We start from the raw sequence: 26,918 nt of genomic DNA, 5'->3' as shown, positions 1-26,918 counted from the left end.
ATTTTTTTGGAAACACATGATTAGAGCCTGAGGCTCTAATTACCTTCAAAAAGGTTGGGTTTGGTTGCAGAGCACTTGTATGGAGAAGTGGGGTCAGTGTACAGTCTCTTGGCCTCCTATGTGCAGTGTGTAGAGTAGTGTCAGCCATCAGTGCTGTGTACAGTGTATAGAGAAGTGGTGTCAGTATACAGTACAGCACTGTGTAAAGGAGGGTCAGCCATCAGTGCTGTGCACAGTGTATAGAGAAGTGGTGTCAGTGTACAATACACCACCATATAAAGGAGGGTCAGCCCTCAGTGCTGTGCACAGTGTATAGAGAAGTGGTGTCAGTGTACAATACACCACCGTATAAAGGAGTGGCAGTCCTCAGTGCTGTGTACAGTGTATAGAGAAGTGTTGTCAGTATAGAGTACAGCACTGTGTAGAGGAGTGTCAGCCCTCAGTGCTGTGTACAGTGTATAGAGAAGTGGTGTCAGTATACAGTACAGCACTGTGTAGAGGAGTGTCAGCCCTCAGTGCAGTGTATAGAGAAGTGGTGTCAGTATAAAGTACAGCACTGTGTAGAGGAGTGTCTGCCCTCAGTGCTGTGTACAGTGTATAGAGAAGTGGTGTCAGTATACAGTACAGCACTGTGTAGAGGAGTGTCAGCCCTCAATGCTGTGTGCAGTGTATAGAGAAGTGGTGTCAGTATACAGTACAGCACTGTGTAGAGGAGTGGCAGTCCTCATTGCTGTGTATTGAGTTGTTGCAGTGAGTGTCAGCCTCCTCCTGGCTGTGCTCCCTCCTCCCCCCACCCCCTCCATAGGAAAGCATTAGCCATCTCTGTGTATTATTCACAGACTCGATTCCTTGCAGCCGCCGCCACCTTGGTGTCCTGAGTGGGCCGGATTCCTCCATCCAGCCGTGTCCGGGTTCCTGGTGCAGACATGTCTGAGCAGAGCGGCAGCAGATACCAGCAGGTAGGAGACGGGCGGGTGAGGCTTGTAGGCGAGGCCGGGGATGAGCTGTGTGCACTAGGCCTCAGTGTTGTTATTGTGGAGCTCCACACCCGGAACAGCCAGCCTGGGCTTTCCCCAGAGTGACAGATCAGCCCCGGGGACATGTGGACGGCCCTTCCCGTGTGACATGACTTTTTCACACGTTATTTGCCAGGCCTGCAGTGTGAGGGCGGGGGACGTGTTATCAGAGCCATATGGATTTATATGGGAATTAGGGCTGAATGCAGTGTGTGTTTTTGGATCAGGGTCAGTGGGTAATTCTAAACCCACTAATCGTGATCCCTGAACCAAAACACACACACTGCATTCAGCCCTGGTCCTAATTCCCATTGGAGTGATTGGAATAGTCAGTGTATACAGATTAGAGGGTCAGCTGCATGTCAGCTATCAGCAATACCACTTCCCTCTAATGGAGGAGATAGGATTTCCATACAGGACCATTCTTATTATTGGACACACACGACACAATTATATTACAGATATATAGACAAGGACATATGTTTTGTAGATGATTCTCGTGTACAATACAGTGTGGATGATCAGACATCTTCAATGATGTTTTGTGGAATAATGGAAGAGGGTAAAGTACAGCTCACTGTTCAGTTAACCTCTTGCCAAACGCATATTTCCAGCGGCTTTAACGCCTAGCCACCACACATGTGGATCCACAGCGGTGGGAGGTTATATGATGAGAGCTCGCTTCCAGTGCACTGACCTGTCCCAAACAGCTCCTGGTCAAAGCTTCTGATTGGCTCCCATCATGTGACTGCTGGGCCAGCAAATCACAACGGCTACATTTCCAATTTATTTTTCATAAATGGACCCCAATAGCTTTCAGCCATAATGTATTCATTTGCACAGGGTATTAGCACAATATAATATACTTACCTGGCAAGTTCTCTTCAGTAAGGATGAGCTCCGGCGTGTCCGCACCTCCCACATGCAGAGCCTGCCAGGAAGTCGGCACTGCGCTAATCATAGGCAGTGAGACATTTCCCGATCTTTGTAGCCGCGCATTGGGACAATGTGTCATCCTTACTCTTCAGCGGTGTGCTGTCAGTCATGGCTGTTGCCATCTTCTTTTCCTCTTCCATCTTGGCACTGACTCTTCCACTGCTTGGTTGGCCGGGTCATGGTGACTAGGGATGAGCTCAGGCGTGTTCGCACACTCCACATGCAGAGTCCGCCAGGAAGTTGGCGCAGCACTGTGCTAATCACAAGCCGGAGCTCATCCCTAATGGTGACATCACTCCCACACACGTTTAAAGGAGTCACATTCCGTTGCTTTCTCATCCCATTAAAACCAAACACACATAATTTACAGGGATTGTGAGGCTAATTTAATGCACATAAGGCACTAAGTGTGCTTAATTACCACCTTAATCAGCCACATATTCTGCATAATTAAGAGCTACAGGCGCCATAAAAAAAAAATGAAAAGGCAGCAACTACAAATACTGTAACTGTTGAATTTTAATATAAGGATCCAATGATGTCCTCACCTGAACCGATTCTTCAATCAACTTTGGGTGCAGGCGCCGGCATAGCAAGTAAGGGAAACAGGAAGTGAAGCCTTGGGGCCTCACAGCAGGTTTCCAGGTCTTATGTGTGATTTAGCATTGCGCCTTGTGAATGGACCTGTGATGTGTCCCAGAAGATTGGGGGTGAACGTCTGGCTTAGATAGCCCCGGCAATCAGCCACAAGTGGGAGCATGTACCCGCTCCTCCTCGACACCAAAAGGGTCAAATGTGGTATTGGAGGTGGGGAGGGTACAAACACGTAGAGCTTGTGTTCAGTTTTAAAGGGATGAGGTGGGCTAAGCTGCTTGTGCGTGGTTCTTTTTACACAAACGCAACGCCTACCTCCCAATGCTTATTTTTTTTTTTTTTTTTTTTTTTTTATGGTTTAATTTTGCTTAAAGAAAAAAAAAGAAGCCTCCTGGGAGGCAGCAGTAGGGAGGGGTTAAAAAACCCTGTGTGATTAGTCCAAAAAGCATTCACATTACATTTCTGGCAGAGTGTGTGTAGTTGAAAGCCTTGAACCAAATTCATGAAAACCCTGCAGCACTTTGTTAGGACCAACTCATGCAATGGGTACTTATTTGTGGCACTGTTGCTGCAACAAGTTCATAAAGAGATGCCACCATATCTGTGATCAGGAAAGCAGAGGTAAATAAAGATCTTGTGGAGTAAATTGTTATTTGTATTGTATGTGTAATTGTTGTGACCAGTTGCACAATTCATCACCATCCAGGGTTGTCAAACTAGTGGCCCTGCAGCTGTTGCAGAACTACACGTCTCATCATGCCTCTGCCTGTGGGAGTCATGCTTGTAATTGTCAGCCTTGCAGTGCCTTCCTGGGACTTGTAGTTCCACAGCCGGAGAGCAACCAGTTTGACTCCTGAAGAATCCCGTTATTCTCAATGGGCCTGTTCACGCCTTCGCATTTCACTTGTTGCCTTAAAAAATGACATGGGTACGTGTGGCAGAATCATGCATTTTGGGGTGCATAGACATTAATGGGAGCACATAAAAAAAATCATATGGGGATAAAAATTAGCAATTCTGCACCTATAGTGAAGAAAAAAAAAAAAAAGTGTAAATGCAGGCCATGTTCCTCTGGAACTGATATGTGATGCCTTTTATTGCTTTATTGTTACCCTCCCAATGTCTCCAAATAGCATCTCTGCCTATAAAACTTTTGGTTTGCTACAAGTACATATTACTGGCATGTACATAAGTCTGTCGGTCACCAGCTCTCTGCTCTGTCCCTCCATCACTCTCCCTCACTGGAGAGCTGGGATGTGGAGGGGGGTGAGAGTGGCTGGTATAGGCTCTTGGCGGATCACTGAGAGCCTGAGCCAGGTGCAGGTCCAGGCTGCTGGGTGGTGTCTGACCATATAGTCTGAATCTTTTCAGAGCCTTAACTGGCTCTGTAATGTCACCCGACAACGAGCTTTAGCCTGCTGTCAGCTGAAAATGGGTTATAGGAGACATACAGCAAAAAAAAGCTTTGGCTATACTTCTCCTTTTTAAGCTAGCCATGTGTATTCATTTTTTCCTATTCAGTCTGCTGATACAATGAGTTTAGATGGGGATATCTCCCACTATTTCATTCTGACAGCCAACACATGCAATTGTTAGAATATCCAAAGGGCTCGTTTAAAGTGATTGCAAACCATTTATCTTTTTTTTTAAATAGCAAACATGTTATACTTGCCTGCTCTGCAATTCATTTTGCACAGAGCAGCCCCGATCTCCCCCACCACTGAATGCCCACAATAGCAAGCCACTTGCTATGGGGACACTTGTGTGGGCCTGCTCCTAATACGATTCTGTGTGCCCATTGACACACATAGCATTGCTTATTCCCACCCCATACAACCTGAGAAGTCTACGCTGCATTTGCATGCGCTGCACATGGTTGCAGCATGGCTTCATTCACTTGAAAAATAAGATGTTGTGCTGTGGTTTTAACAGCCCCTGATTGTTTACCTTAGCACCAGTTCACCCCGTAGAAATGCAGTTTGGATGCATTCTTAATGCGTTCCAGTGCATTTTTGATGCAGTCCAGTGCATTTCCCCCCCCCCCTTTTTTTTTTTTTTTAACCTTTAGGGCCAGTTCACACTAGATGCAGTTCCATGCAGTTTCGTTTTTTCTGCACCAATACAGTCAGTTCCTGCACCAGAAATTGACCGGAAACTGACTGCATGGTGTGAACTAGAGCCATTGGAATACATAGAAAACGGTGTGCATGCATTTTTAGTGCAGAAAAAAAGCACACGGAACTACATCTGGTGTGAACTAGCCCTAAAAAGGGACGTGTGTGTTCTGGTGTGTTTTTGATGTGTTTTATGCCACGTACACACGACCAGACTTAGGTCCGACAGACTTTCGACGGAGTTCTGACAGAGTTCTGACGGACTTTCCGAATGAACAGACTTGGCCACACACAATCACACCAAAGTCCGACAGATTCGAATGTGATGACGTATGACTGGACTAGAATAAAGAAGTTCATAGCCAGTAGCCAATAGCTGCCCTCGGTTTTTGTCCGTTGGACTAGCACACACACGAGCGGATTTCTTGGTAGGAACTGGGTCCGGCGGAGTTCTGGTGGAAAAATTTGAAACATGTTCCATTTCTAAAGTCTGTCAGACTTTTGCAAATCAAAAGTCTGCTGCAGACCACACACGATCGAATAGTCTGCCGGAATTGTTCCGTCGGACCTTTGATGTTGAAAAGTCCGCTCGTGTGTACGCGGCATAACAGTATTCCAGTGCAGGAAAAAACGCAGCATGTTCTACCTTTTTTTTTTTTTTTTTTTTTCTTGCACTGGAATACACTGGAACCCACAAGCACTAGTGTGAACTATGCCATTGAAATTCATATAATCTACTTTCCATGCATTTTTGATGCACTGGACTGCATGTGGTGTGAACTTGGCCCTTAAAGTGGTTGTAAACCCTTACAAACCACTTTGACCTACAGGTAAGCCTAGATTAAGGCTTACCTGTAGGTCCAAGAAATATTTCCTAAACCTATACGGTTTAGGAGATATTTGCCAAAAGACAGGCACCGCTGTCTACGGCGTATGCACCGTAGACAGCGACGTGCAGGCGCACTGAGCATGCCGCTGTTAACAGCGATATGCCGCGAGCGGCGGGTCCTGTGCGCATGGGCGGGAGTGACGTCATTGCGGCTCCGTCGAATGACAGCGCTGGATCAACGAGACCCACCAAGAAGAGGGAGGCTCCGTACACAAGGGGACAGCGGTGACTTCCCTGGCTCCTGTGTCAGGTAAGTGACACATAATGGACTACTATGCGATGCATAGTAGTCCATTATGCTTTACCTTTGCAGGGAATCAAAGAGGAAGTAAACCCATCAGGGTTTACTTCCTCTTTAATCTAACACAGTGGCTGGAGGTGGTTGAACACATGCTCTGGCCACAGCAAAAAATATATCCTCTGTTACATTTGGTGGGCAATACTGCAGCCAGACACAACAGGGAAGTATCGTTGTTGCCAAGGCATGTGTACAGCCTCCTCTGGCTGCTGTGTTAGATTAAGGGGGAGGGCTGTCGGTGGGTGATTAAACCACACCTGATTGGCTGCAGTCACCGTTCGGGCCAATGTTTTTCTGGCTGACTCCTTTAAATTTTCAGTTAAAGATTGTCAAGCTGGTTGTTGTTGGCAGGAGGACCCACGGCTCAAATTCAAGCTGAGACCATTCTCCCATGAATCTCTCAAGAACCTGGCCCAATGGCACTACCTGCCTGGAGTTTGCAGGTTCTCCCAGTACTTGTGTGTGTTTCCTCCCATATTCCAAAGACATGTTAGTAGGTTAATTGGCCCTGGTATGTATATGAGTTAGGGACCTTAGATTGTAAACTCTTAGAGGGCAGAGACTGATGTAAATGTACGATATATATGTGTAAATTGATGGCACTATATAAGTACCTGAAATAAATAGAAAATAAACACTGCCCACTGTATGACCGGGTTGTGTTGAGCAGGTCCACGCTGCAGGTCTGAGTGGGTGCATACAACCCAGTAAGGGGGTGGGAAAACTCTTAGGGCTAGTTTACACTTGCTTCAAAACAAGGCTTCGGACAGGCTTTGTTAAAGCTCCTGTCACTAAATAAAATGGTTAGCTTACAGTCCTCTTTACACATTGCTTTTGCTTCGCTTCAAAAATTAAACCCCATGTCGCTTTAGTGGTGCTTCAAAGCACCTTCAAAGCCTCCATAGAAGTCTATGGCAAAGCTTGCTTGAGGCCCCACTGAAGCATCATTGAAGCACCACTGACGCATCAAAAAAGCATGTTGAAGCAGTAGGCGCTTTCATGTGTGTTGAAGCCCAAGCTAGTGTAAGGCCGCGTACACACGGGCGGACTGTTCGCCCAACCTTGTTCGGCAAACAGTTTCATCAAACAGTCCGCTCAAAATTTGCATGAGCGGACTTGCCCACACACGAGCGGACTGTTTGACGAACAAGGTTGGGCAAACAGTTCGCTCAACTTTTGAAATGAACGGACTCGCCCACGTAAGGAGGAGGCAAATCCGCCCATTTCGAGCGCGTGTACAGTTAGGCGGGGCCCGCGAAGGAGACGTCGCGGGCTCCGCCGCCTGGAATGGGCTTAAAGGGGAACCCCAACGCCGAAAAAAATCGGCGTGGGGGTTCCCCCCAAGTCCACACCAGACCCTTGTCCGAGCACGCTACCCGGCCGGCCAGGAAAGGGGGGCGAGCGAGCGCGCCCCCCCTCCTGAGCCGTACCAGGCCGCGTGCCCTCAACATGGGGGGTGCCTTGGGGAAGGGGGGGCCGCGCGGCCCCCCCCACCCCAAAGCACCTTGTCCCCATGTTGATGAGGACAAGGGCCTCTTCCCGACAACCCTGGCCGTTGGTTGTCGGGGTCTGCGGGCGGGGGGCTTATCGGAATCCGGGAGCCCCCTTTAAGAAGGGGGCCCCCGGATACCGGCCCCCCACCCTATGTGAATGAGTATGGGGTACAATGTACCCCTACCCATTCACCTGTGAAATAAAGTACAAAAAAAAACACAACACATGGAAAAAGTATTTTATTGCACAGCTCCGGGGGTCTTCCGTCTTCGGGGGTCTTCTCGCCGGACTCCTCCGCTATGTGTGTGTAGCTCTTTTACTAGCGGAGGAGTCCGGCTTTCTTCCTCCCCGCCGCCGGCCTCTTCTCCCGACTTCGGGGGTCTTGTCCCCCTCTTCGGTTCTTCTGCCGGGCCACCGCGCCTGGTCCGGTGGCCCGTTCTTCTGTCGCCGCCTTCGGTTCTTCTGCCGGGCCACCGCGCCTTCTTGTAGCTCTTTTACAGGCGGTGGCCCGGTCTTCTGTCGCCGCTGTCGTCGCCGTCGCCGCCGCCGCCTTCCGTTCTTGTTCTTCTTCTTGTTCTTCTTCTTCTTCTCCTGGAGATGTTGACTCGACGATCTCTCCGGCCGGAATGCCAGGGACACGCTCCGCTGCCACTTATATAGTGACAATGGGGCGGTGTCACATGGTATATGTCACATGGGTTGGTCACATGGGTTGATGTCACATGGGGACTATGACATCGTAAGGGGGCGGGGTCACCATGTGACCAACCCATGTGACATATACCATGTGACACCGCCCCATTGTCACTATATAAGTGGCAGCGGAGCGTGTCCCTGGCATTCCGGCCGGAGAGATCGTCGAGTCAACTTCCCCAAGGCACCCCCCATGTTGAGGGCACGCGGCCTGGTACGGCTCAGGAGGGGGGGCGCGCTCGCTCGCCCCCCTTTCCTGGCCGGCCGGGTAGCGTGCTCGGACAAGGGTCTGGTGTGGACTTGGGGGGAACCCCCACGCCGATTTTTTTCGGCGTTGGGGTTCCCCTTTAAGCCCATTCCAGGCGGCGGAGCCAGCGACGTCTCCTTCGCGGGCCCCGCCTACCTGTACACGCGCTCGAAATGGGCGGACTTTCCGAGCGGGAACAGTCCGCTCATTTCGAAAGTACAGCGGACAAGCCCACACACGGGCGGACTGTTCGCTCAAACACAGTTTCAGCGGACAGTTTTTCGGAATTTCCGAAAGACTTTGTCCGTCCAACTGTCCGCTGAAACTGTCCGCTGAAAGCCCACACACGAGCGGACTGTCCGCCCAAACACTGTTCAGCGGACAAGGTTGGGCGAACAGTCCGCCCGTGTGTACGCGGCCTAAGGCTGGATTCACACCTATGCACTAAAAATGCATAGGTGTGAATCCAGCCTTAATGAGCCCATACAGGCTTTTTAGCTAGAAAGTAGACTTGTACTTTTAGCAGATGGAATCTGTTTATGTAAATGATTTGTTCGTAAGGTCATCAGCTCTTTATTGCAAAGTTGTCTTCCCTACCATCCAAATCATATGACGCACGTTTCATCTTTTCCTACTGATTTCCTTGGTTTGTATCACATGACTTTAACTTTGTGGTTGCATATAAAATGAATGAGGGTTTCTAAAAATTCTGCTGAGAATGCTTGAAGTAAGCAGATTCATCCAGTTCCCCAGAGCGATTTTCTTTTTTTTTTTTTTTGTGTGCAGCACAAGACTTTCAGTGCAGTATTGCTTCATGTTGGCAAGTGTCACAGACTGTTGTTTTTACAGCTATGGATAGCAAGTTCAACTCATTATTCAGCATTCAAACAAAAAAAAAAAAAAGAAGAGATTAGATACTAGCCCTCTGATTTAATCTTTTTAATAAAATTAAAATTTTACCCCAATGCCTGTATACTTAGATGTGCCTCTTTTAATCATCAACCATGTGAGTTGCTAAATGTTGCACTTTCATTAAATGTAACCATATTGCCACACTTAGAGACACCTTTTAGGCTCGGTTCACACAGGCGCGACTCGTCCAGGCGACTTCGCCACCTGACAAGTCGCCCCCGTTCTGTACTACGGAACCGTTCTAATAGGAGCGACTCAAGTCGCTCCGACTTAGAAAAAAGGTTCCTGTACTACTTTTGGCATGACTTTGGGCGACTTGCATTGACTTCTATACAGAAGTCATTTTGCAAGTCGCCGCTGAGGTCGCGGCGCTGCAAGTCGTGCCGCGTCCTGTGTGAACCGAGCCTTATACTCAGTTGTGACATGACGCTACTTGTATATCAAGTCAAAACTTATTTAAAAATTTTGCTTGTCTTGTAAAACACTCCCAAACCAAGGTTTTACTGTACACTTTATTTATCTGTATTTAACAAAGGATTAAAAATCCAAATGTCCTGCCTTGAAGCAAGAAAGGATGCTGTGTTTTTAACCACTTAAGCCCCGGACCAATTTGCAGCCAAAGGACCAAGCCCCTCTTTGCGATTCGGCACTGCGTCACTTTAACTGACTATTGAGCGGTCGTGCGACATGGCTCCCAAACAAAATTGGCATCCTTTTTTTCCCACAAATATAGCTTTCTTTGGTCGCCTTCAGGAGTTTGCGCTATAAACAAAAATAGAGTGACAATTTTGAAAAAAAAATACAATATTTTTTACTTTTTGCTATAATATCCCCAAAAAATATATATAAAAAAATTCTGTGCACCCCCTCCCACTCTTGCTCTGTGACCACCCTTCAGCCCCCCTGCTGTTAGACTATGCCTGCTGGAATGCATCCCCCTTACTATTAGGGCTCATTCTGATGTGCAGCAGCCATTGCCATTCCTGTGAAAAGCAATCCACAGAGGATCGTTTTTCAGAGAGGGTTTGACAGGTGGTGAGGAGGCACTGTCACCTCATCGTTGCTTGTTTTAACCCTAAAAAAGGTTTCAACGACCATGTGTATTGCACATGGTTGCAGGGCAGTTGTGTTTCAGCCCAATACACTTGCATGGATCAAATTTTATGGTGGTACCCCCTGCTAAATGCAACATGCGATTTAATTTTTGTAGCAACTGCACAGCAAAATGTGTACATTGCTGAGCAGCTGCATGCCCTTCTTTTTTATCGCCCATACTGACTGTTACAAGAAATAGCAAAAAAAGTATACATAATGAGTTGCATTCCCATAGCATTGCCGATCCCTGAAAAAATAAAATGTTTTCTCTTATATTCACTGACCGACACAGATCCTCTCATAACCATTGGGTTGTTCTGCCCTATTACTAGGAGATACTAGGCATTAGTTGTAATACAACACTCAGGGGGCGTTCCCTTGGGCAACAACCCTCCAGCCTGCCATGCAGCCCTAGGTTTTATTTTGCCTAGTGAAGGAGAAGGACTTAGGAACCCTGTTGGCCCATTGGTCCGTGCTTTATTATGAAGCGTGACTTTTTGCGCAAGATGATTGATCCTGTGATCTACCATCAACATACCCTTATCCTAGTAGTCTCCCCAGTCCGGCCATCGAGCGGTTGCAGGCCGCAGCTACGCACTCAGCAGGCCACGGCGAAACCTCAGCTCCAGAGGTGGTTGGTGAGCTTTTATGCTCCGGGGCATACATATGACCGGGCTACTGATGTCTGCGTCACAGTATGCCGGGCCAGCAGCCACCCTGCACTGATCAGAGAGTGGGTCTGTAATGGAATGTCTCCCAGCTCTTCAGGACTGGTAAGTACAGCTCTCCCGGCCTCGGCAGGGTTGAGCAGCTGGGCATTCCCTGGGAGGTCTTTTTGGGGGTCCCTCATCTCCCTCTCTTCTCCCCCTGTCCCTATCCCTCCCCCCTCCCTGGGGGGTTGCTGCATGTGGCTGCTGAGCGGTGTGTGTGCGCCTATGTGGGGGCTCTCATCTGGGGGGGGGGGGTTGCGCTGGCTAGCGGGGTCCTGTCTTGTACAGCACTGTGTTCACTGCCATCTTTTTCTCCCTGTACCTCATGGAGCTGCTTTAGCGGCCATTTTAGGTGTGGGCAAGGACAGCATGCTTTCTTTCTTGGGCTTCAGCGGCCATTTTCCTAGTGGTCTCCTATACAGGACACTGACTGCCATTTTCTTGAAGTCTGAACACGTTTTTCAGTGTTCTCTAGCGGCAGCATGTGCTCTCACAGCCATTTTCCCTGTGTTTTATGACTGTACTAGACGCTGGGCGGCCATATTGAAGCCTGAGCATACTTCAGAGCGGTTTGGTGCTATTTGCAGCTGCTGCCACTGACACAGCTTTTGATTCCTCTGCACCTGGGAGCCCACAGGGACTACAGGCACTGCTTGCTGGATAGCGCAGAATCCTCAGGGTGGTGAGTCCGGCAGGAAAGAGCCCCTCAGCCAGCGGCAGTAAGGAGGGTGGGACTGTCACTGTCCTAAGTCCCCTTAGGGTGGCAGACAGGGTAGGGTCAGCATGGCTTCAGAAACTGGTGTTTCTTCCCCAAAAATTCAGGCAATTGCAACCGGGTCACCTGCAGACTGCGCAGTGCCCATGGACACCCTGACGGCGGTCCTCAATTAGTTAGTTGCCAAGATGGAGGCGGTGCGTGGGACGAAAAGTGCAATAAATTGGCCCCTGCCCCCCCGTCCTCTGGGGAGAACTCTGACGCAGACTAGGGTCCTGCTGAGGCTGGTGACCCCTGCTCTGTCTTGTCAGATGACGCTGACCGGGACAGTGAGGGTGAGTCCCCGTCTGGGTCCGTGTGTGACAAAGTACTTGTTGGAGCACTTATCACAGCTGTGCGTGATACCCTGAAGATTCAGGAGCCGGCAGATCCTTCTGCTGATGTACCGGTCCCTTTTGGGTCCCACAAGCCAGCACCTTCCCCTAAGGTGTTTCTGTATCTGACTTATTTTGACAAGTTCATTTACAAGGAATGGGGTCGCCCGCAACTGACCTTTTCGGTCCCGAAATACATAGCGGTGCGTTACCCCCTTTTGAGGAAAGCCTTCTCAAGAAGTGGTCAGCTCCTCCGGTCGTGGACCCCCCAGTATCCAGGTTAAATAAAGTAACCACGATCCCGGTAGAGGGGACTCCTGCATTCAAGGATCCCAAGGACAGGAAGGCCGCGGCGGTGTTTCGTTCCTTGTTTACGGTTGTGGGGTCAGCCGTGTGACCAGTACTGGCATCCGCACTTGTATCGCAGACACTGAGTAGACAAAACTTTTGCACCGCGAATTGGGAGAGCAACAGGCTTCTCCTGTCTGCGTGGAACTAGCAGACCAACTAGTGCAAGGCCTTAAGTACGTTTGTGACATGGCCCTGAATACCTCTGTTATCTAGGGCTTCAGTGTCAGCTGTGGTGCTGAGGCGGCTGATTTGGCTAAAATGCTGGTCTGCTGACCAGGCATCCAAAAAAGCCCTGATGGATCTTCCCTACCTTGGCGACCGGCTATTTGGAGCCTCTTTTGGATGACATTATTAAAAATGCCACCAGTGGTAAGAGTACACTACTCCCACAGGCCAGGAAGGCTAAGGAGCCTCGCCGTAGGCAAGGGCCCTTTTTTTCCACTCACAAACTGATTTTTCATCCGCCCAGAGCTTCGACAAAACGTCCCCAGTCCGACCGCAGAAGGACAAAAATGTCCCTGGAACCGCAAGCCTAACAAGCCTGTGAATAAAAGTGCTACCGCATGAAGGTTTGCCCCCACCCATGTCGCGGGTGGGGGGGTCGCCTTCGGGTGTTTGCAGCCCGGTTGTCCTCTCGGTTATCTGACCAATGGGTCTGTGATCTGATTTCCTCAGGCTACAAGATAGTTTCTCTCTTGGCCGCCAAACTGGGAGCAGTAATTGACCTGCTGAGTCGCGGGGTGGTTGTACCAGTTCCGGAATGGGAAAACATTCCAGGGATTCTACTCGAATCTGTTTGTAGTTCCCAAGAAGGAAGGGGTACGTCCAGTCTTGGACTTAAAAGCCCTCAATCACTTTGTAAAAGTGCAGAGGTTCACAATGGAATCAGTTCGCTCAGTAGTCACTGCACTCCATCAAGGGGACTCACTGTTGTGTTTTGTGGGTAAAGTTTTACTAGTTCCCACTTGCCACGGTGGATGAAGATTTATGCTGGTTTTCCCACCCCTCGTTTGGCACTGCTTGGGGACGTCACAATGGTTATGAGAGGAGTTGTGTCGGTCGGTGAATATAAGAGAAAATAGGATTTTTTTTGTGCTCACCATAAAATCCAAATCAATGAGCATATGAAACAGTAAAAATTTATGTCAGGATATATAGCTGATGGCTAGTGAAACTAGCTGGGTGGAGCACAATGTAAACATGTGAAGAACACATACCAAATTATATATATATATATATATATATATATATATATATATATATATATATATATATATATATATATAATTTGTTTCATTTGTGGATTAGCAAGGCTCTTGGCAATAGTGCATTGTACAAATTACCGTATATACTCGAGTATAGGCCGACCCGAATATAAGCCGAGGCCCCCAATTTACCCCCAAAAAAACTGGCAAACTTATTGACTCGTGTATAAGCCGAGGGTGAGACATGGCTGTCCATCCCTGTGTGTGTGTCCGTCCATCCCTGTGTGTCCGTCCATCCCTGTGTGTCCGTCCATCCCTGTGTGTCCGTCCATCCATCCCTGTGTGTGTGTGTGTCCGTCCATCCATCCATCCATCCCTGTGTGTGTCCGTCCATCCATCCATCCATCCCTGTGTGTGTGTGTGTGTCCATCCATCCATCCCTGTGTGTGTGTGTGTCTCCATCCATCCATCCCTGTGTGTGTGTGTGTCTCCATCCATCCATCCCTGTGTGTGTGTGTCCATCCGTGTGTGTGTGTGTGTGTGTGTGTGTGTGTGTGTCCAGCCTACCTGTGTCCCGAGCCTCCGTCCCGTGCCTTGCCTCCGTCCCGTGTCGTGCCTTGCCTCCGTCCCGTGCCGTGCCTTGCCTCCGTCCCGTGCCGTGCCTTGCCTCCGTCCCGTGCCGTGCCTTGCCTTGCCTCCGTCCCGTGCCTTGCCAGGATCGCCTCGGCGGCCATTCCTCTTTTCAAAAGCCGCGCCTCCGTCTGTGATAGGCGGAACACTCAATCTCCCAGCAGTCTGTGTTCCGCCTATCACGGACATCCTCTCATCCTCGTCCGTAGTACGAGGATGAGCCGATGTCCGTGATAGGCGGACCGCTGACTGCTGGGAAATTGAGTGCTCCGCCTATCACAGACGGAGGCGCGGCGTTTGAAGGGTAGAATGTCCGCCGTCTGTCTGCTCGACACGCTGATCGAGCAGGCAGACAGCGATGACTCGAGTATAAGCCGAGGGGGGCACTTTCAGCCTCAAAAAAGAGGCTGAAAATCTCGGCTTATACTCGAGTATATACGGTATCCCTATTATTGCATTTTCTCAGCATGGTTCTATCATACATGGAGATAAACCATGGGGTATACTGTATAGACATTCTAGCGCCATTCAGTTATCCAGTTGCATTGCTACATATTGTAGATGATGAAATTCTGTTATTTTATTACTGTTCACATATTGTGTTAGTCTTAGGCCGCGTACACACGGGCGGACTGTTCGCCCAACTTTGTCCGTCCAACAGTTTCGGCAAACAGTCCGCTCAAAATTAGCATGGACGGACATGGCCACACACGACGAACGAACAGTTTGCTGAAACCGTGCGCGATGACGTGAACGGCACGTACGACGGGACGAAAAATACGACGTCCTATACACTGCATTATAACTTTCGGCGTGTAAATCCTTTCTGAGCATGCGCGGAACTTAGTTTGACGAACAAGCCTACACACGGGCGGACTGTTCGCTGAAACAAGGTTTCAGCGGACAGTTTTACGGAATTTCCGAAAAACCTTGTTCGTCAAACTGTCCGCTGAAAGCCCACACACGAGCGGACTGTCCGCCCAAACACTGTTCAGCGGACAAAGTTGGGCGAACAGTCCGCGCTACACGTGTGTGCTACACTTTTGTATTGAATTGTGGCAATTTAAAGGGATTGTAAAGTCTCAAGGTTTTTCACCTTAATGCATTCTATGCATTAACCACTTACAGACCGGACCATTTTGCTGGCTTAAGACCAGACCACTTTTTGCGATTCGGCACTGCGTCGCTTTAACTGACAATTGCGCGGTCGTGCGAGGTGGCTCCCAAACAAAATCGACGTCTTTTTTTTTCCGAACAAATAGAGCTTTCTTTTGGTGGTATTTGATCACCCCTGCGGTTTTTATTTTTTGCGTTATAAACAAAAATAGAGCGACAATTTTGGGAAAAAAAAACGCATTATTTTTTTACTTTTTGTTATAATACATATCCCCCAAAAATATATAAAAAAAACATTTTTTTTCCCTCAGTTTAGGCCGATACGTATTCTTCTACATATTTTTGGTAAAAAAAAAATCACAATAAGCGATTATTGATTAGATTAGTAATAGCGTTTACAAAATGGGGGATAGTTTTATGGCATTTTTATTAATAATTTTTTTTTTTTTAACTAGTAATGGCGGGGATTTTTATTGTGCCTGCGACATTGTGGCGGACACATCGGACATTTTTTACACATTTTTGGGACCATTGTCATTTATACAGCAATCACTGCTATACAAATGCAGTGATTCCTGTGTAAATGACACTGGCGGTGAAGAGGTTAACCAGTGGGTGGCAGTGTAGGGGTTAAGTGTTCCTAGAGGCGTGTTACTAACTGTGGGGGGCTGGGCTTTCTTTTAGTGAACACTGATCTCTGCTCCAATCACATGGAGCAGAGATCAACATCACTTGTTGCTAGGCAGAACGGGGAGATGCTGTTTACAAAGGCATCTCTCCGTTCAGCCGCCCCGTGAGATGATCGCAATCGAGTCCGTGGGACCCGCGACCGGCGGCGCACTCGTGATGGCAGGGCGGCATTAAAGATTGGACATACCTGTACGCCAATATGCCTGCCCGTGCCATTCTGCCGACGTACATCGGCGTGCGCCGGTCGGGAAGTGGTCAAAGTGTTAACCCTAAAAATAAAGATCCTATTCCTTTAAAGCATTATGTACAGAGCTTGTGCTGTGTAATTTCCCCCCCCATATAACCTGAAATACCTGACTGATCCTGACAGTTTCTGCCCTCCTCTCTGTACGCTAACCACTATATATCGAGGCTCCTGACACCGTTGTCAGTGTATGTGCTTCTGTCAGCCACAGCCCTGCTCTGTGTCACCTGTGTCCTCTCCTCCATCCTCTTTCCCCTCCCCTCTCTGACTGTCTGCTACATGTCCGCGCCGCCCCCTCCCATCCTGCTGTTCAAATTAGGGTTAACGTTACATTATCTTCTTTGTTGATTCATCTAATGTCCCCTGTGACTGCTTTATTAAAAATGAAGCTATATGCCTTGTTTACTGAGCGCAGATCGGCGATCACATAACATGCCACCTCTCTCTTCTCTCGCGTGACTGGTGCAGTGGGAGGGGCTGTCTTTCTCCTCCTCCCCTCTTGAATGGCTTCAGTGGGAGATCCTCAGCTCCGCTCCTGCTGCATCTATGACGCAGAGAGAGGCTGCATGTCACGTGATCGCCGATCTGCGATCAGTAAACAAGGTATATAGCTGCATTTTTAATAAAGCACAGTCACGGGGACATTAGATGAATCAACAAAGAGGATAATGTAAAGTTAACCCTGTGGGTTAACAAACACTTTAAGGTGAAAAACCTTCTTTGCAGCAGCTGCTTCCCAGAGCCCCCTTCTTCTTACATGAGCCCATCCGTTCCAGCGACGTGCACAAGCCCAGCGGCTCCAGCCACGGTCTCTGTCCTCATTGGATAGATTGATAGCGGCAGGCGCCATTGGCTGAAGAAGGTCAATACGACTGTCAAATACAAAAAAATTCAAGATGGAAACTATCTTCACAATGGGAAAACTTCTGTCTCTGGAAGTGTTCATGGCTACAATTGATTCAAAGGTTGAAAATCTACACATACCCATTAGGAAATGTTCAAGAATCTTCCTCAGGTTTGCAGTAAGAAGTCCAAGCCAAACTGTCTTCTTTCAGTTCAACGCTCTGCCATTTTGGTTGACAGCCACATTGAGAATCCTCACAAAGGTACTAGTAGAATCTCTCAGACCTTAAGAATAGCGGGCATCCAAATAATACCCTATCTGGACAACTTTCTCTTATTCGTAAAGTCGGCAACAGAGCTGGAAAAATGCTTAAAGGTCAGGGTGGATTACAAACTCAGAAAAGTCAAACTTTCAGCCTATGCAGAGAATCACATTCCTAGGCTAGATGGTAAACGCTTTGGAGGCAAAAATCTTACTTGAAGAAAAAAAAGAGTTGCGCTGATCGTAGAATCCTCCATGATCATTCTAAGCCACAAGACATCCATCAAAGAGATAATGAGGCTGTTTGGCCTAAGGACAGCAGCGATTTCAGCAGTACCATGGGCTCAGTCTCACATGAGAAGTTCCTGCTGACTGGGACAGTCATCCGCAGTTACTGAGCAACTTAGCGGAGTTGCCGGGCCAGGTGAATGAGTCCTTACAGTGGTGGCTACAGGAGAAGAATCTGGTATTGGGACAGGCCTGGACTCGGGAAAGCCTAATAAGATTTTCATTGGATGCGAGTTCTTGGGAATGGGGAGCCCACAAGAGCCATCAGGTAGTCCAAGGGAAATGGGAGCAGAAGTGGGCCAGGCACTCATCAAATGTTAAGAGCTAACTGGAAAGCCCTGCATGCCTTAAAGCGGTAGTAAACCCGCACATTTATTTTTTATTTTTTTTTAAACCTGCAAAGCAAAAGGCATAATGAGCTAGTATGCACCGCATACTAGCTCATTATGAAATACTTACCTTAGAACGAGGCCCCGACATCTGGCCCGATCCACGCCGAGGGAGCTGACATGCTCCCTCGGCGTTTCTTCCGGGTATCGCGGCTCCGGCGCTGTGAGTGGCCGGAGTCGCGATATCGTCACTCCCGCGCATGCGCGCGGGAGATTTCAGTCCAGCCGCTCGGCTGCTGCCGGATTTTGATGGCGAGAAACCCCTTGTGCGCATGCGCCGCTGCAGTCAGCGGCGCATACCGAGGGGAATATCTCCTAAACCGTACAGGTTTAGGAGATATTTTTTTTACCTACAGGTAAGCCTTATTATAGGCTTTCCTGTAGGTAAAAGTTAAAAATTTGGGTATACAACCACTTTAAAGGAAAGTCATGTATTAATTTTCTCAGACAACGTTACCGCGACTTCTTATATAAACAAACAAGTAGGAATACGCTCAGAAATCCTCATGAAACTAGCAGAGCTAATATTCTCCTGGGCGGAAGTAAACATTCTTTCTCTAGCAGCAGAACATCTCAAGGGGGAGTTAAACACACTTACGTACACCCTGAGCAGAGAACAATTCTCCAACACAGAATGGAATCTGAACCAAGAAGTGTTCACTATGATCACTCAAAAATGGGCCATCCCAAACAGGTACAAACCTTTTTGCTACCTCAAAGAACAAGAAGGTGGAGAAATTCTTCTTGATGCACAGGGAATCTAAACAGTTTAGGGCTAAATGCGTTCATCTATCCCTGGGTGGGGAAGTTCCTGTATGCATTCCCTCTCTTCAGGCTCATTCGCAAAGTCTTGCAGAAGATCAAATCTTCGGAGGCATGTCTGATATCCCCAGTGTGGCCGAAAAGGTCTTGGTTTGCGACTCTCCAAAAACTGTTGATGGCAGATCCTTGTAGGATTCTGGTGAGGGAAGATCTACTGATCCAAGGTTGTCACCCTCATGTGGACCGTTTTTCACTGACAGCCTAGCTTCTGAAAAGGTCTTGCTGAGAAACAAAGGGCTGTCGTATAAAGTTATTTGCACTATTTTCGACAATAGGAAGAAATCAACAAACATAATTTAGGCCAAAATTTGGAAGAAATTCTGCACCTGGAGAAAAGAGGGCAAGCTTTCCGGGATTATAATTCCATCAGTTTTTTTTTTACAGGACAGTTCAGACTTGGGGCTCGCTCCCAACACTTTAAGGCCAGGTTCACACCGCTGCAATGCGGGAACGCCGCGAATCCGCGCCGTTTTCCCGCATCGCACACCTCCCGCCGGCAGTTCACACTGCCCTATGCGGACGGCTGGGAGTGTCAATGATATGTTAATGACACCCCCAGATCCGTCCGCATATCGCAGTGCGATCTGCCGACTCGCACAGGAATCGGATCGCATGGTGTGAACCCCCATGCGATCCGATTCTGTTGCGGACCAAAAAAAGGGTCCCGTGCGAGTTTGCTGCGGGAGCGATGCGAGTTCAGCCATACTAGCTGTATGGCTGAACTCGCATCGCTACGGAGATCGGATGTGATTTGCGGTGCGAATCACATCCGGATCTCCCCCCGCAGCAGTGTGAACCCAGCCTAAAGGTTCAGGTGGCAGACTTTTGATAAATGGAGCATTCGTTATTAAAAAGATTAATCAAAGCAGTCTCAAGGAGGCAAGCTCCTCAGCAAAGGAGAGTTCCTCCTTTGGATTTGTCCACAGTACTAAAGAGCTGCTTATGGCACAGGCTCTGAATGTCCGGTTTACTGTGCCGATGACATCAGCTGCATGCACTCTGAATATCTCCTGAACTGTGCAAGCAAAATCTTTTATTCTAGGCTTACCTGTAGATACAAGTGAAAAATAAGACTTTACTTCCACCTTAACAGGGGGGCCAGCTGCAAGAACCCATGAGAGATAGCCAACTCCAAATGATGTAAGGAAGGAAGATGGTGGTGGGAGGGACCCCATGGGCAGCGGCAGATTACAGCAGAACAATGTTGGATTTGCTGAGTGTGTTTATTCTAAAGTACGTGTCTATTCAAATCTTATTCTTTTGTACCTCATTATACTCATTAAAAAATATACTGACTGTGAGCATTTTTTTGTATAAATCAGAGTATTTTTTTTTTTTTTTTTTTGTATTTATGAACCTTTACCTTTTTGTCATAAGCAATCACATGACCTCTGTTCTCAGCTGCGTAAGAGTCTTAGCGAGGTGGCAGTAGAGACTCCTTGTGATAACTTGGAAAGCCTGGCAGCAGCAGCTTGAACAGTCAAGTGTAAAATGCTGAGAATGATTTACATAAACGGACCTTTGGTCATTTTTTTATCTATTAAATCGTCTGCCCTTCTTATTTTAACTTTGGACAGTAAAACATTTTTTTTTCTGCCAGTAAATATCTTATACAGCCCACTTCCTGTTTCTTGTCCAATTATTAGCCTAGGCTTATGACATCATTCACAGCTCTCTCTCTGGCAAAAGTTTGCCAGGAAGAGGGGGGGGGGGGTTGAGTCATAAGAGCGCCAATGAGAGCTGCAGAGCTGGAGGTGTGCCTCTGTGTGTCTGTGTAATTCCAGGAAGTGAACAGGCAGCAGCACACTTAAAATGGATGCAGCCAGACTTAAGTAAAGAATCACAGTGTATATATAATACAATGCAAAGTGGTTGGAGGGAAGCTCCAACCTTCTGAATGGCAAATATGTTTTTTTTTAGTAATTATGTGAGTAATCTGCAGTTTCTCTTTAAGGGATGAGCAGGAGGGCATGTCAGCAGAAGGCAGAGGGAGAGCTGTACACTGATCTTCCCAGTGAAGAACTGTGCAGGAGGCATGTCTGCAGAAGGCAGACAAGCAGCATTACACCAATCTTCCCAGTAATTAGCTGTGCAGTGCATCTCAGCACAAGTTTGACCGTTGGATTACAGGAAGGCTGTGCTTCCAAGTAGAATGTAAAGAAGGAAGCTGACCATGCCGGGATAGATGTGCTCTCATGCCTACTGTGGTCAGTTTTGAAATAGGAAAGTTGGGGGGCTGGCAGGATCGCCAGGTATTTCACAAGGAATCAATGTAAATGGAACAGGATACGTTTAAACACAAGTGCATTGTAACACAGACAGAACCCAATTGTTGGGTAAAATACACTATAATGTTGGGAGATGACTGTTTCGGTGCTCTTTGCACCTCTTCTTTTTTTTTTGTTCTTTTCAGTATAGGTGGCATTTTTTCTTTTACTACTAACTTGCTATGCTGACCCATTTATTGAATTTGAAGCAGCACATTAAAATCAGAGTTTACTTACTAGTCATATCTACTTTTAAAGAAGTCTACTCCAGGAAGCACAACAGCTTGCAAAAGCTTTATGCTTACTGAGCCATAAAGCCTTTTATCAGGAAGCTTGATCACAAGCTCTCCGAAATTGTTGTCGATGTTAACCACTTCAGCCCCGGAAGGATTTGCCCCCTTCCTGACCGGCCATTTTTTGCGATACGGCACTGATAATTGTGCAGTCGTTCGACGTTGTACCCAAACAAAGTTTATGTCCTTTTTCTTTATCCCACAAATAGAGCTTTGTTTGGTGGTATTTGATCGCCTCTGCGGTTTTTATTTTTTGCGCAATAAACAAAAAAAGTGATTTTGAAAAAAAAAAATATTTTGTTGTTTTTGCTATAATAAATATCCCAAATTTAAGAAAAACAAAACAAAAACACATTTTTTCCTCAGTTTAGGCAAATATGTATTCCTCTACATATTTTTGGTAAAGAAAATCGCAATAAGCATGTATTGATTGGTTTTGGCAAAAGTTATAGCCTCTACAAAATAGGGGATAGATTTATGTAATTTTTAATGTTTGTGTTTTTTTTTTTTTTTTTTTTTTTACTAGTAATGGTGGCGGGCTGTGATTTTTATCAGGACTGCAAGATTGCGGCAGACAGATCGGACACTTTTGACGCTATTTTGGGACCATTGACATTTATACAGAGCTAAAAATAGCCATTGATTACTGTATACATGTCACTGGCAGCGAAGGGGTTAACACTAGGGGGCAATCAAGGGGTTAACTGTGTTCCCTATGTGTGTTCTAACTGTAGGAGGGGTGGGACTGCCTAGGGGAAGAGAGAGATCGGTGTTCATACTTAGTAAGAACACACGATCTGTCTCCTCTCCCCGAGAGAACCTGGATTCGTGTTTACACACGTGGTGGGCAGTATAACTGCAGCGGCTGGTCCGGTAACGGTTAAAGGATAAATTCACCTTTTATAACATGTTTTTTTGCCCTTGACTGCTTGCCGACCCTCCGCAGGGAGAAAAATGGCAACACATCACTGCTGATAGTAGAGTCTCTTAATGTTCACCAACATTGGGGCTGAGTCGATCAGTGGGTCCTGGCCACAAATCGGTGAATGACAGAAGAGAGCCCTGTGATGGTCAACAATACCAGGCTCTCTACTGTCAGCATCAATGTGCTGGCCTTTTTCATCCTGCAAAGCAGGATAGTAAAGCACACACCTTAAACATTTTTAGGCACACTTTCAACCTCCTTGATTGCCCTTGATGTTAACCCTTTCCCAGCCAGTGTCAGTATAGTCACCGTGTATATTTGTAGCACTGATCACTATATTAGTGTAAATGGAGATGTCATTGGTAGTTCCCCGCCAGTGTCAGATTTCCCGCCGCATTATCACACTCTCACTAATCACTGATTGCCACCATTACTTGTAGAGGTCGACCGATATGGGTTTTTCTCTGGCCGATGCCGATATTTAGAAATCATGGCGGCCGATATATGATGCCGATTTTTTTTTTTTTTTTTTTTTTTTTTTTTTGGGCTGATATGTTAGGCCGATTTTTTTTTTTATTATTATTTATTTATTTTTTTCCTTTTTTTATTTATTATTATTTTTTTTTAATCCCCCTTGATCTAACACACCTTTCCCACTGGGGCGTTTTTCAGGCGCTTTTGGGCTAAAAATAGCGCCTGTAAAATGCCTGCAAAATGGCTCCCCTGCAGTCTGTGTGAAAGACAGAGTGCTTTCACACTGAGGCGATGCGCTGGCAGGATCTTAAAAAAAAGTCCTGCAAGCAGCAAGTTTGGAGTGGTGTATACCGCTCCTCCACCACTCCTGCCCATTGATATGAATGGGCACCACTGCCGAAGCGCATGCAATGCGATTTGGCAGCGGCGCTTCATGGGCGCATTTAACCTCTTCCTTGGCCGCTAGCTGGGTTATATGTGCCCCACTAGCAGCCAAATAGCACCACTAAAATGATGGTAAAGAGCTGCTAAAACTTGCGTTTTACCATCAACGCCTGCCTGCTCCAGTGTGAAAGCAGCCTTCATAAGTGATACAGAAAATTTCTTACATTTAAACATTTATTAACCACTTCTCGACCAGCGCACGACGATGTACGTCGACAGAATGGCACGGGCAGGCATATTGGCGTACAGGTACGTCCAATATTCAATGCCGCCCTGCCATCGGGAGCTGGTCGGGACCCCGGTCGCGGGACCCACGGACTCGATCGCCGCGGGCATCCCCGCAATCGTCTCACGGAGCGGCCGAATGGAGGAAATGCTGTGTAAACAACATTTCTCCATTCTGCCTAGCAACTAGTGACGCTGATCTCTGCTCCATGTGATTGGGGCAGAGATCAGTGTTCACTAAATGAAAGCCCAACCCCCCCACAGTTAGTAACACGCCCCTAGGAACACTTAACCCCTACACTGCCACCCACTGGTTAACCCTTTCACTGCCAGTGTCATTTACACAGGATTCACTGCATTTATATAGCAGTGATTACTGTATAAATGACAATGGTCCCAAAAATGTGTCAAAAATGTCCGATGGGTCCCCCACAATGTCGCAGTCACAATAAAAATCGCTGATCGCCGCCATTACTAGTAAAAAAAAATAATAATAAAAAATTATTAATAAAAATGCTATAAAACCTATTTTGTAAACGCGATAACTTTTGCGCAAACCAATCAATAATCGCTTATTGCAATTTTTTTTACCAAAAATATGTAGAAGAATACGTATCGGCCTAAACTGAGGGAAAACAATGTTTTTTTTTATGTATTTTTGGGGGATATTTATTATAACAAAAAGTAAAAAATAATGCGTTTTTTTTCAAAATTGTCGCTCTATTTTTGGTTATAGCGCAAAAAATAAAAACCGCAGGGGTGATCAAATACCACCAAAAGAAAGCTCTATTTGTGGGAAAAAAAGGACGTCAATTTTGTTTGGGAGCCACGTCGCACGACCGCGCAATTATCAGTTAAAGCGACGCAGTGCCGAATCACAAAAAGGGGTCTGGTCTTTGACCAGCAAATTGGTCCGGTCTGCAAGTGGTTAAACAAAACAAACCTCCAATCAGTTTACTTGTATGTATGATTTAGATAAAAAAAAAAAAACTATATATTAAATAAAAACAGGTAGTCAAAACTTTTGGATGAAAAAAAAAAATGGGCTAACTTTACTGTTTTTATTTTATTTTTATTTTTTAAATAGTGTATTTTTTTTCCCCAAAAAAATGCATTTGAAAGACCTCTGTGCAAATGCCGTGTGACATAAAATATTGCAACAACTGCTATTTTATTCCCTAGGATCTCTGCTAAAAAAATATATATAATTTTTGGGGGGGGGGGGGGGGGTCTAAGTGATTTTCTGGCAGAAAATACAGGATTTTTACTTGTAAGCAACAAGTGTCAGAAAAGATTTAGGGTCCTTTCACACGGGGCGGATCAGTGCTGATCCACCCTGTGGATATCCGTTTGCTCAGCGGGGATCACTCCGTCGATCCCCGCTGAGCAGGGAGATGACAGGTCTGTTTCTGCACACTGCGCAGGGACAGACCTGTCACAGCGCCGCTCTCTCCTATGGGAGATCGGATGACGACGGACCGCAGTGCCCGTCGTCACCCGATCCGATCTGCAGACGGATGGAAAAATAGCTTTTTCCTCCGTTACACTTTTTCGGATCGGAGCGGGTCGGATGTCAGCGGACATGTCACCGCTGACATCCGATGCTCCATCGAGCTCTATGGAGCACCCGTTCAGGTCTGCCTGAAAAACTGACAGGCGGGCCTGAACGGGACGTCAGTGTGAAAGGGGCCTTAGCCTTTAAATGGTTAAACTGAGAACTTCTACACACAGGGATGATTTCATTCATTCAAGTGTAAACATTGTATCTTTCTGTTCTTTTCTTGGCAGCCTGCCCAGAGAGGAGGAAGACGTTTCTATGACGACTCAGGCAACTTACACTGACTTCTATTACAGAAGTCATTTCAAAGTCCCTCTAAATCGGCTTTTTATCAGCACAATCGGCCGATGCCCATTAATTAAAAACTGCAAATATCGGCCGATATATCGGTCGACCTCTAATTACTTGTATAAAAGAAAAAAAAATTCCATTACCTATACCAGTGATGGCAAACCTTGGCACCCCAGATGTTTTGGAACTACATTTCCCATGATGCTCAGCTACACTGCAGAGTGCATGAGGATCATGGGAAATGTAGTTCCAAAACATCTGGGGTGCCAAGGTTCGCCATCACTGACCTATACCATAGTTTGTAAACGCTATAACTTTCACGCAAACCAATCAATAAACACTTATTTAGATTGTTTTTACCAAAGACATGTAGCAGAATACATTTTGGCCAAAATTTATGAAGACATTTTTTTGTGTTTTGTTTTATAGCAGAAAGTAGACAATAGTGGGGGTTTTTTTTCCCCTCAAAATTTTGGGTCATTTTTAGTTTATATTGCAAACAATAAAAAAACCCAGAGGTGACCATATACCACCAAAAGAAAGCTCTATTTGTATGAAAAAAAAATTATATAAATGTTGTTTGCACACAGCATTGCATGTCCATGCAATTACCAGTTAAAGTAGCGCATTGCTTTCGTGTGCAAGGAGTAAAGTGTTTTTGTTTTGTCTCAGTGGGAATGGTGCCTCATTGTAAGGTCTCTTCCCCTCCCTGCTAGTCTCTGGGTGCAGTGCTGGAGACGAGAAGGAAGTTGAATAGGAGTTAAACAGCCCAAAGCCTTGCTTCTCTCTGCGGTGCCGGCATTGAAAGTGTGGGCACCTGGCTGTGACGTCTTGCAGGTTAACAGCCAGGTGTGCACTGAGAATGCATGAGTCATACTGCGCATCCTGAACGGCTGGGCAATCTTCTGGGACCTATGACATGTCCCAGAAGATTTGCAGGGTGGAGGGGAGAAGAGAACTCAAAACTGGGTACTCCCTCCCCCCCCCCCAAAAAAAAATGTCAGGGGGGGGGGCTCAGAAGTCCTTAAAGTTTAAGTTTCACTTTTGGGTAGAACTCTGCTTTAAGTTGCCATAAAGGCCCCTTTCATTTTTAAAAGCCTAAAAAAAAAAACCTTCATATTTTCCATCCTGGAAAAGCCATTTCAAGGTTTAACTATTTCCGGACCACCCACCCAAAATGATAGCCCCCACTTGACTCAATGACGTTGGATGATGGGAGCGACGTCAAACGTCACTTCTGCTTAAATGGGCATTTTTTTTTTTTTTTTTTATTGCATGTAGTCTTGGTTCACACTGGCTGTGGGAATCAAATCAGCTGAACTCGCACAATTTCACTCCTGCATGGCAGTTCCAATTTCTGGGGTGATTTCAGAGACATCTGCGCACCCCAAAATTGCCAAAAAATGTCACTGTTGGGGATTAGTGTGGCGTCGCAAATGTGGCATCGCCCCGGTTCGGATGCCGCCATTGCCGGCGATTTGGCATGCGATTTGCGCGGTCGTACGACGTTGTAC

At 46.8% G+C, this 26,918-nt stretch overlaps 1 protein-coding gene across 1 annotated transcript in view; it reads left to right on the top strand.

The window, feature by feature from the left end:
• Positions 1-786: 786 nt before the first annotated feature.
• The window catches only part of NDFIP1 (Nedd4 family interacting protein 1), a 71,660-nt gene continuing 45,528 nt past the window's right edge, over positions 787-26,918 (top strand). The window contains exon 1 of the mRNA XM_077473132.1: positions 787-959. Coding sequence (XP_077329258.1) covers positions 927-959 — 33 coding nt within the window. The 5' untranslated portion in view covers positions 787-926. The remainder of the gene's footprint in view (positions 960-26,918) is intronic.

This window comes from Lithobates pipiens, unplaced genomic scaffold (assembly GCF_037356315.1).
Source record: "Lithobates pipiens isolate NorthernLeopardFrog02 unplaced genomic scaffold, aLitPip1_a1.2 Scaffold_8, whole genome shotgun sequence".
NCBI lineage: Eukaryota > Metazoa > Chordata > Amphibia > Anura > Ranidae > Lithobates > Lithobates pipiens.
The sequence above is the reverse complement of the archived record's forward strand: the minus strand, read 5'-3'. Positions and strand labels throughout refer to the sequence as shown.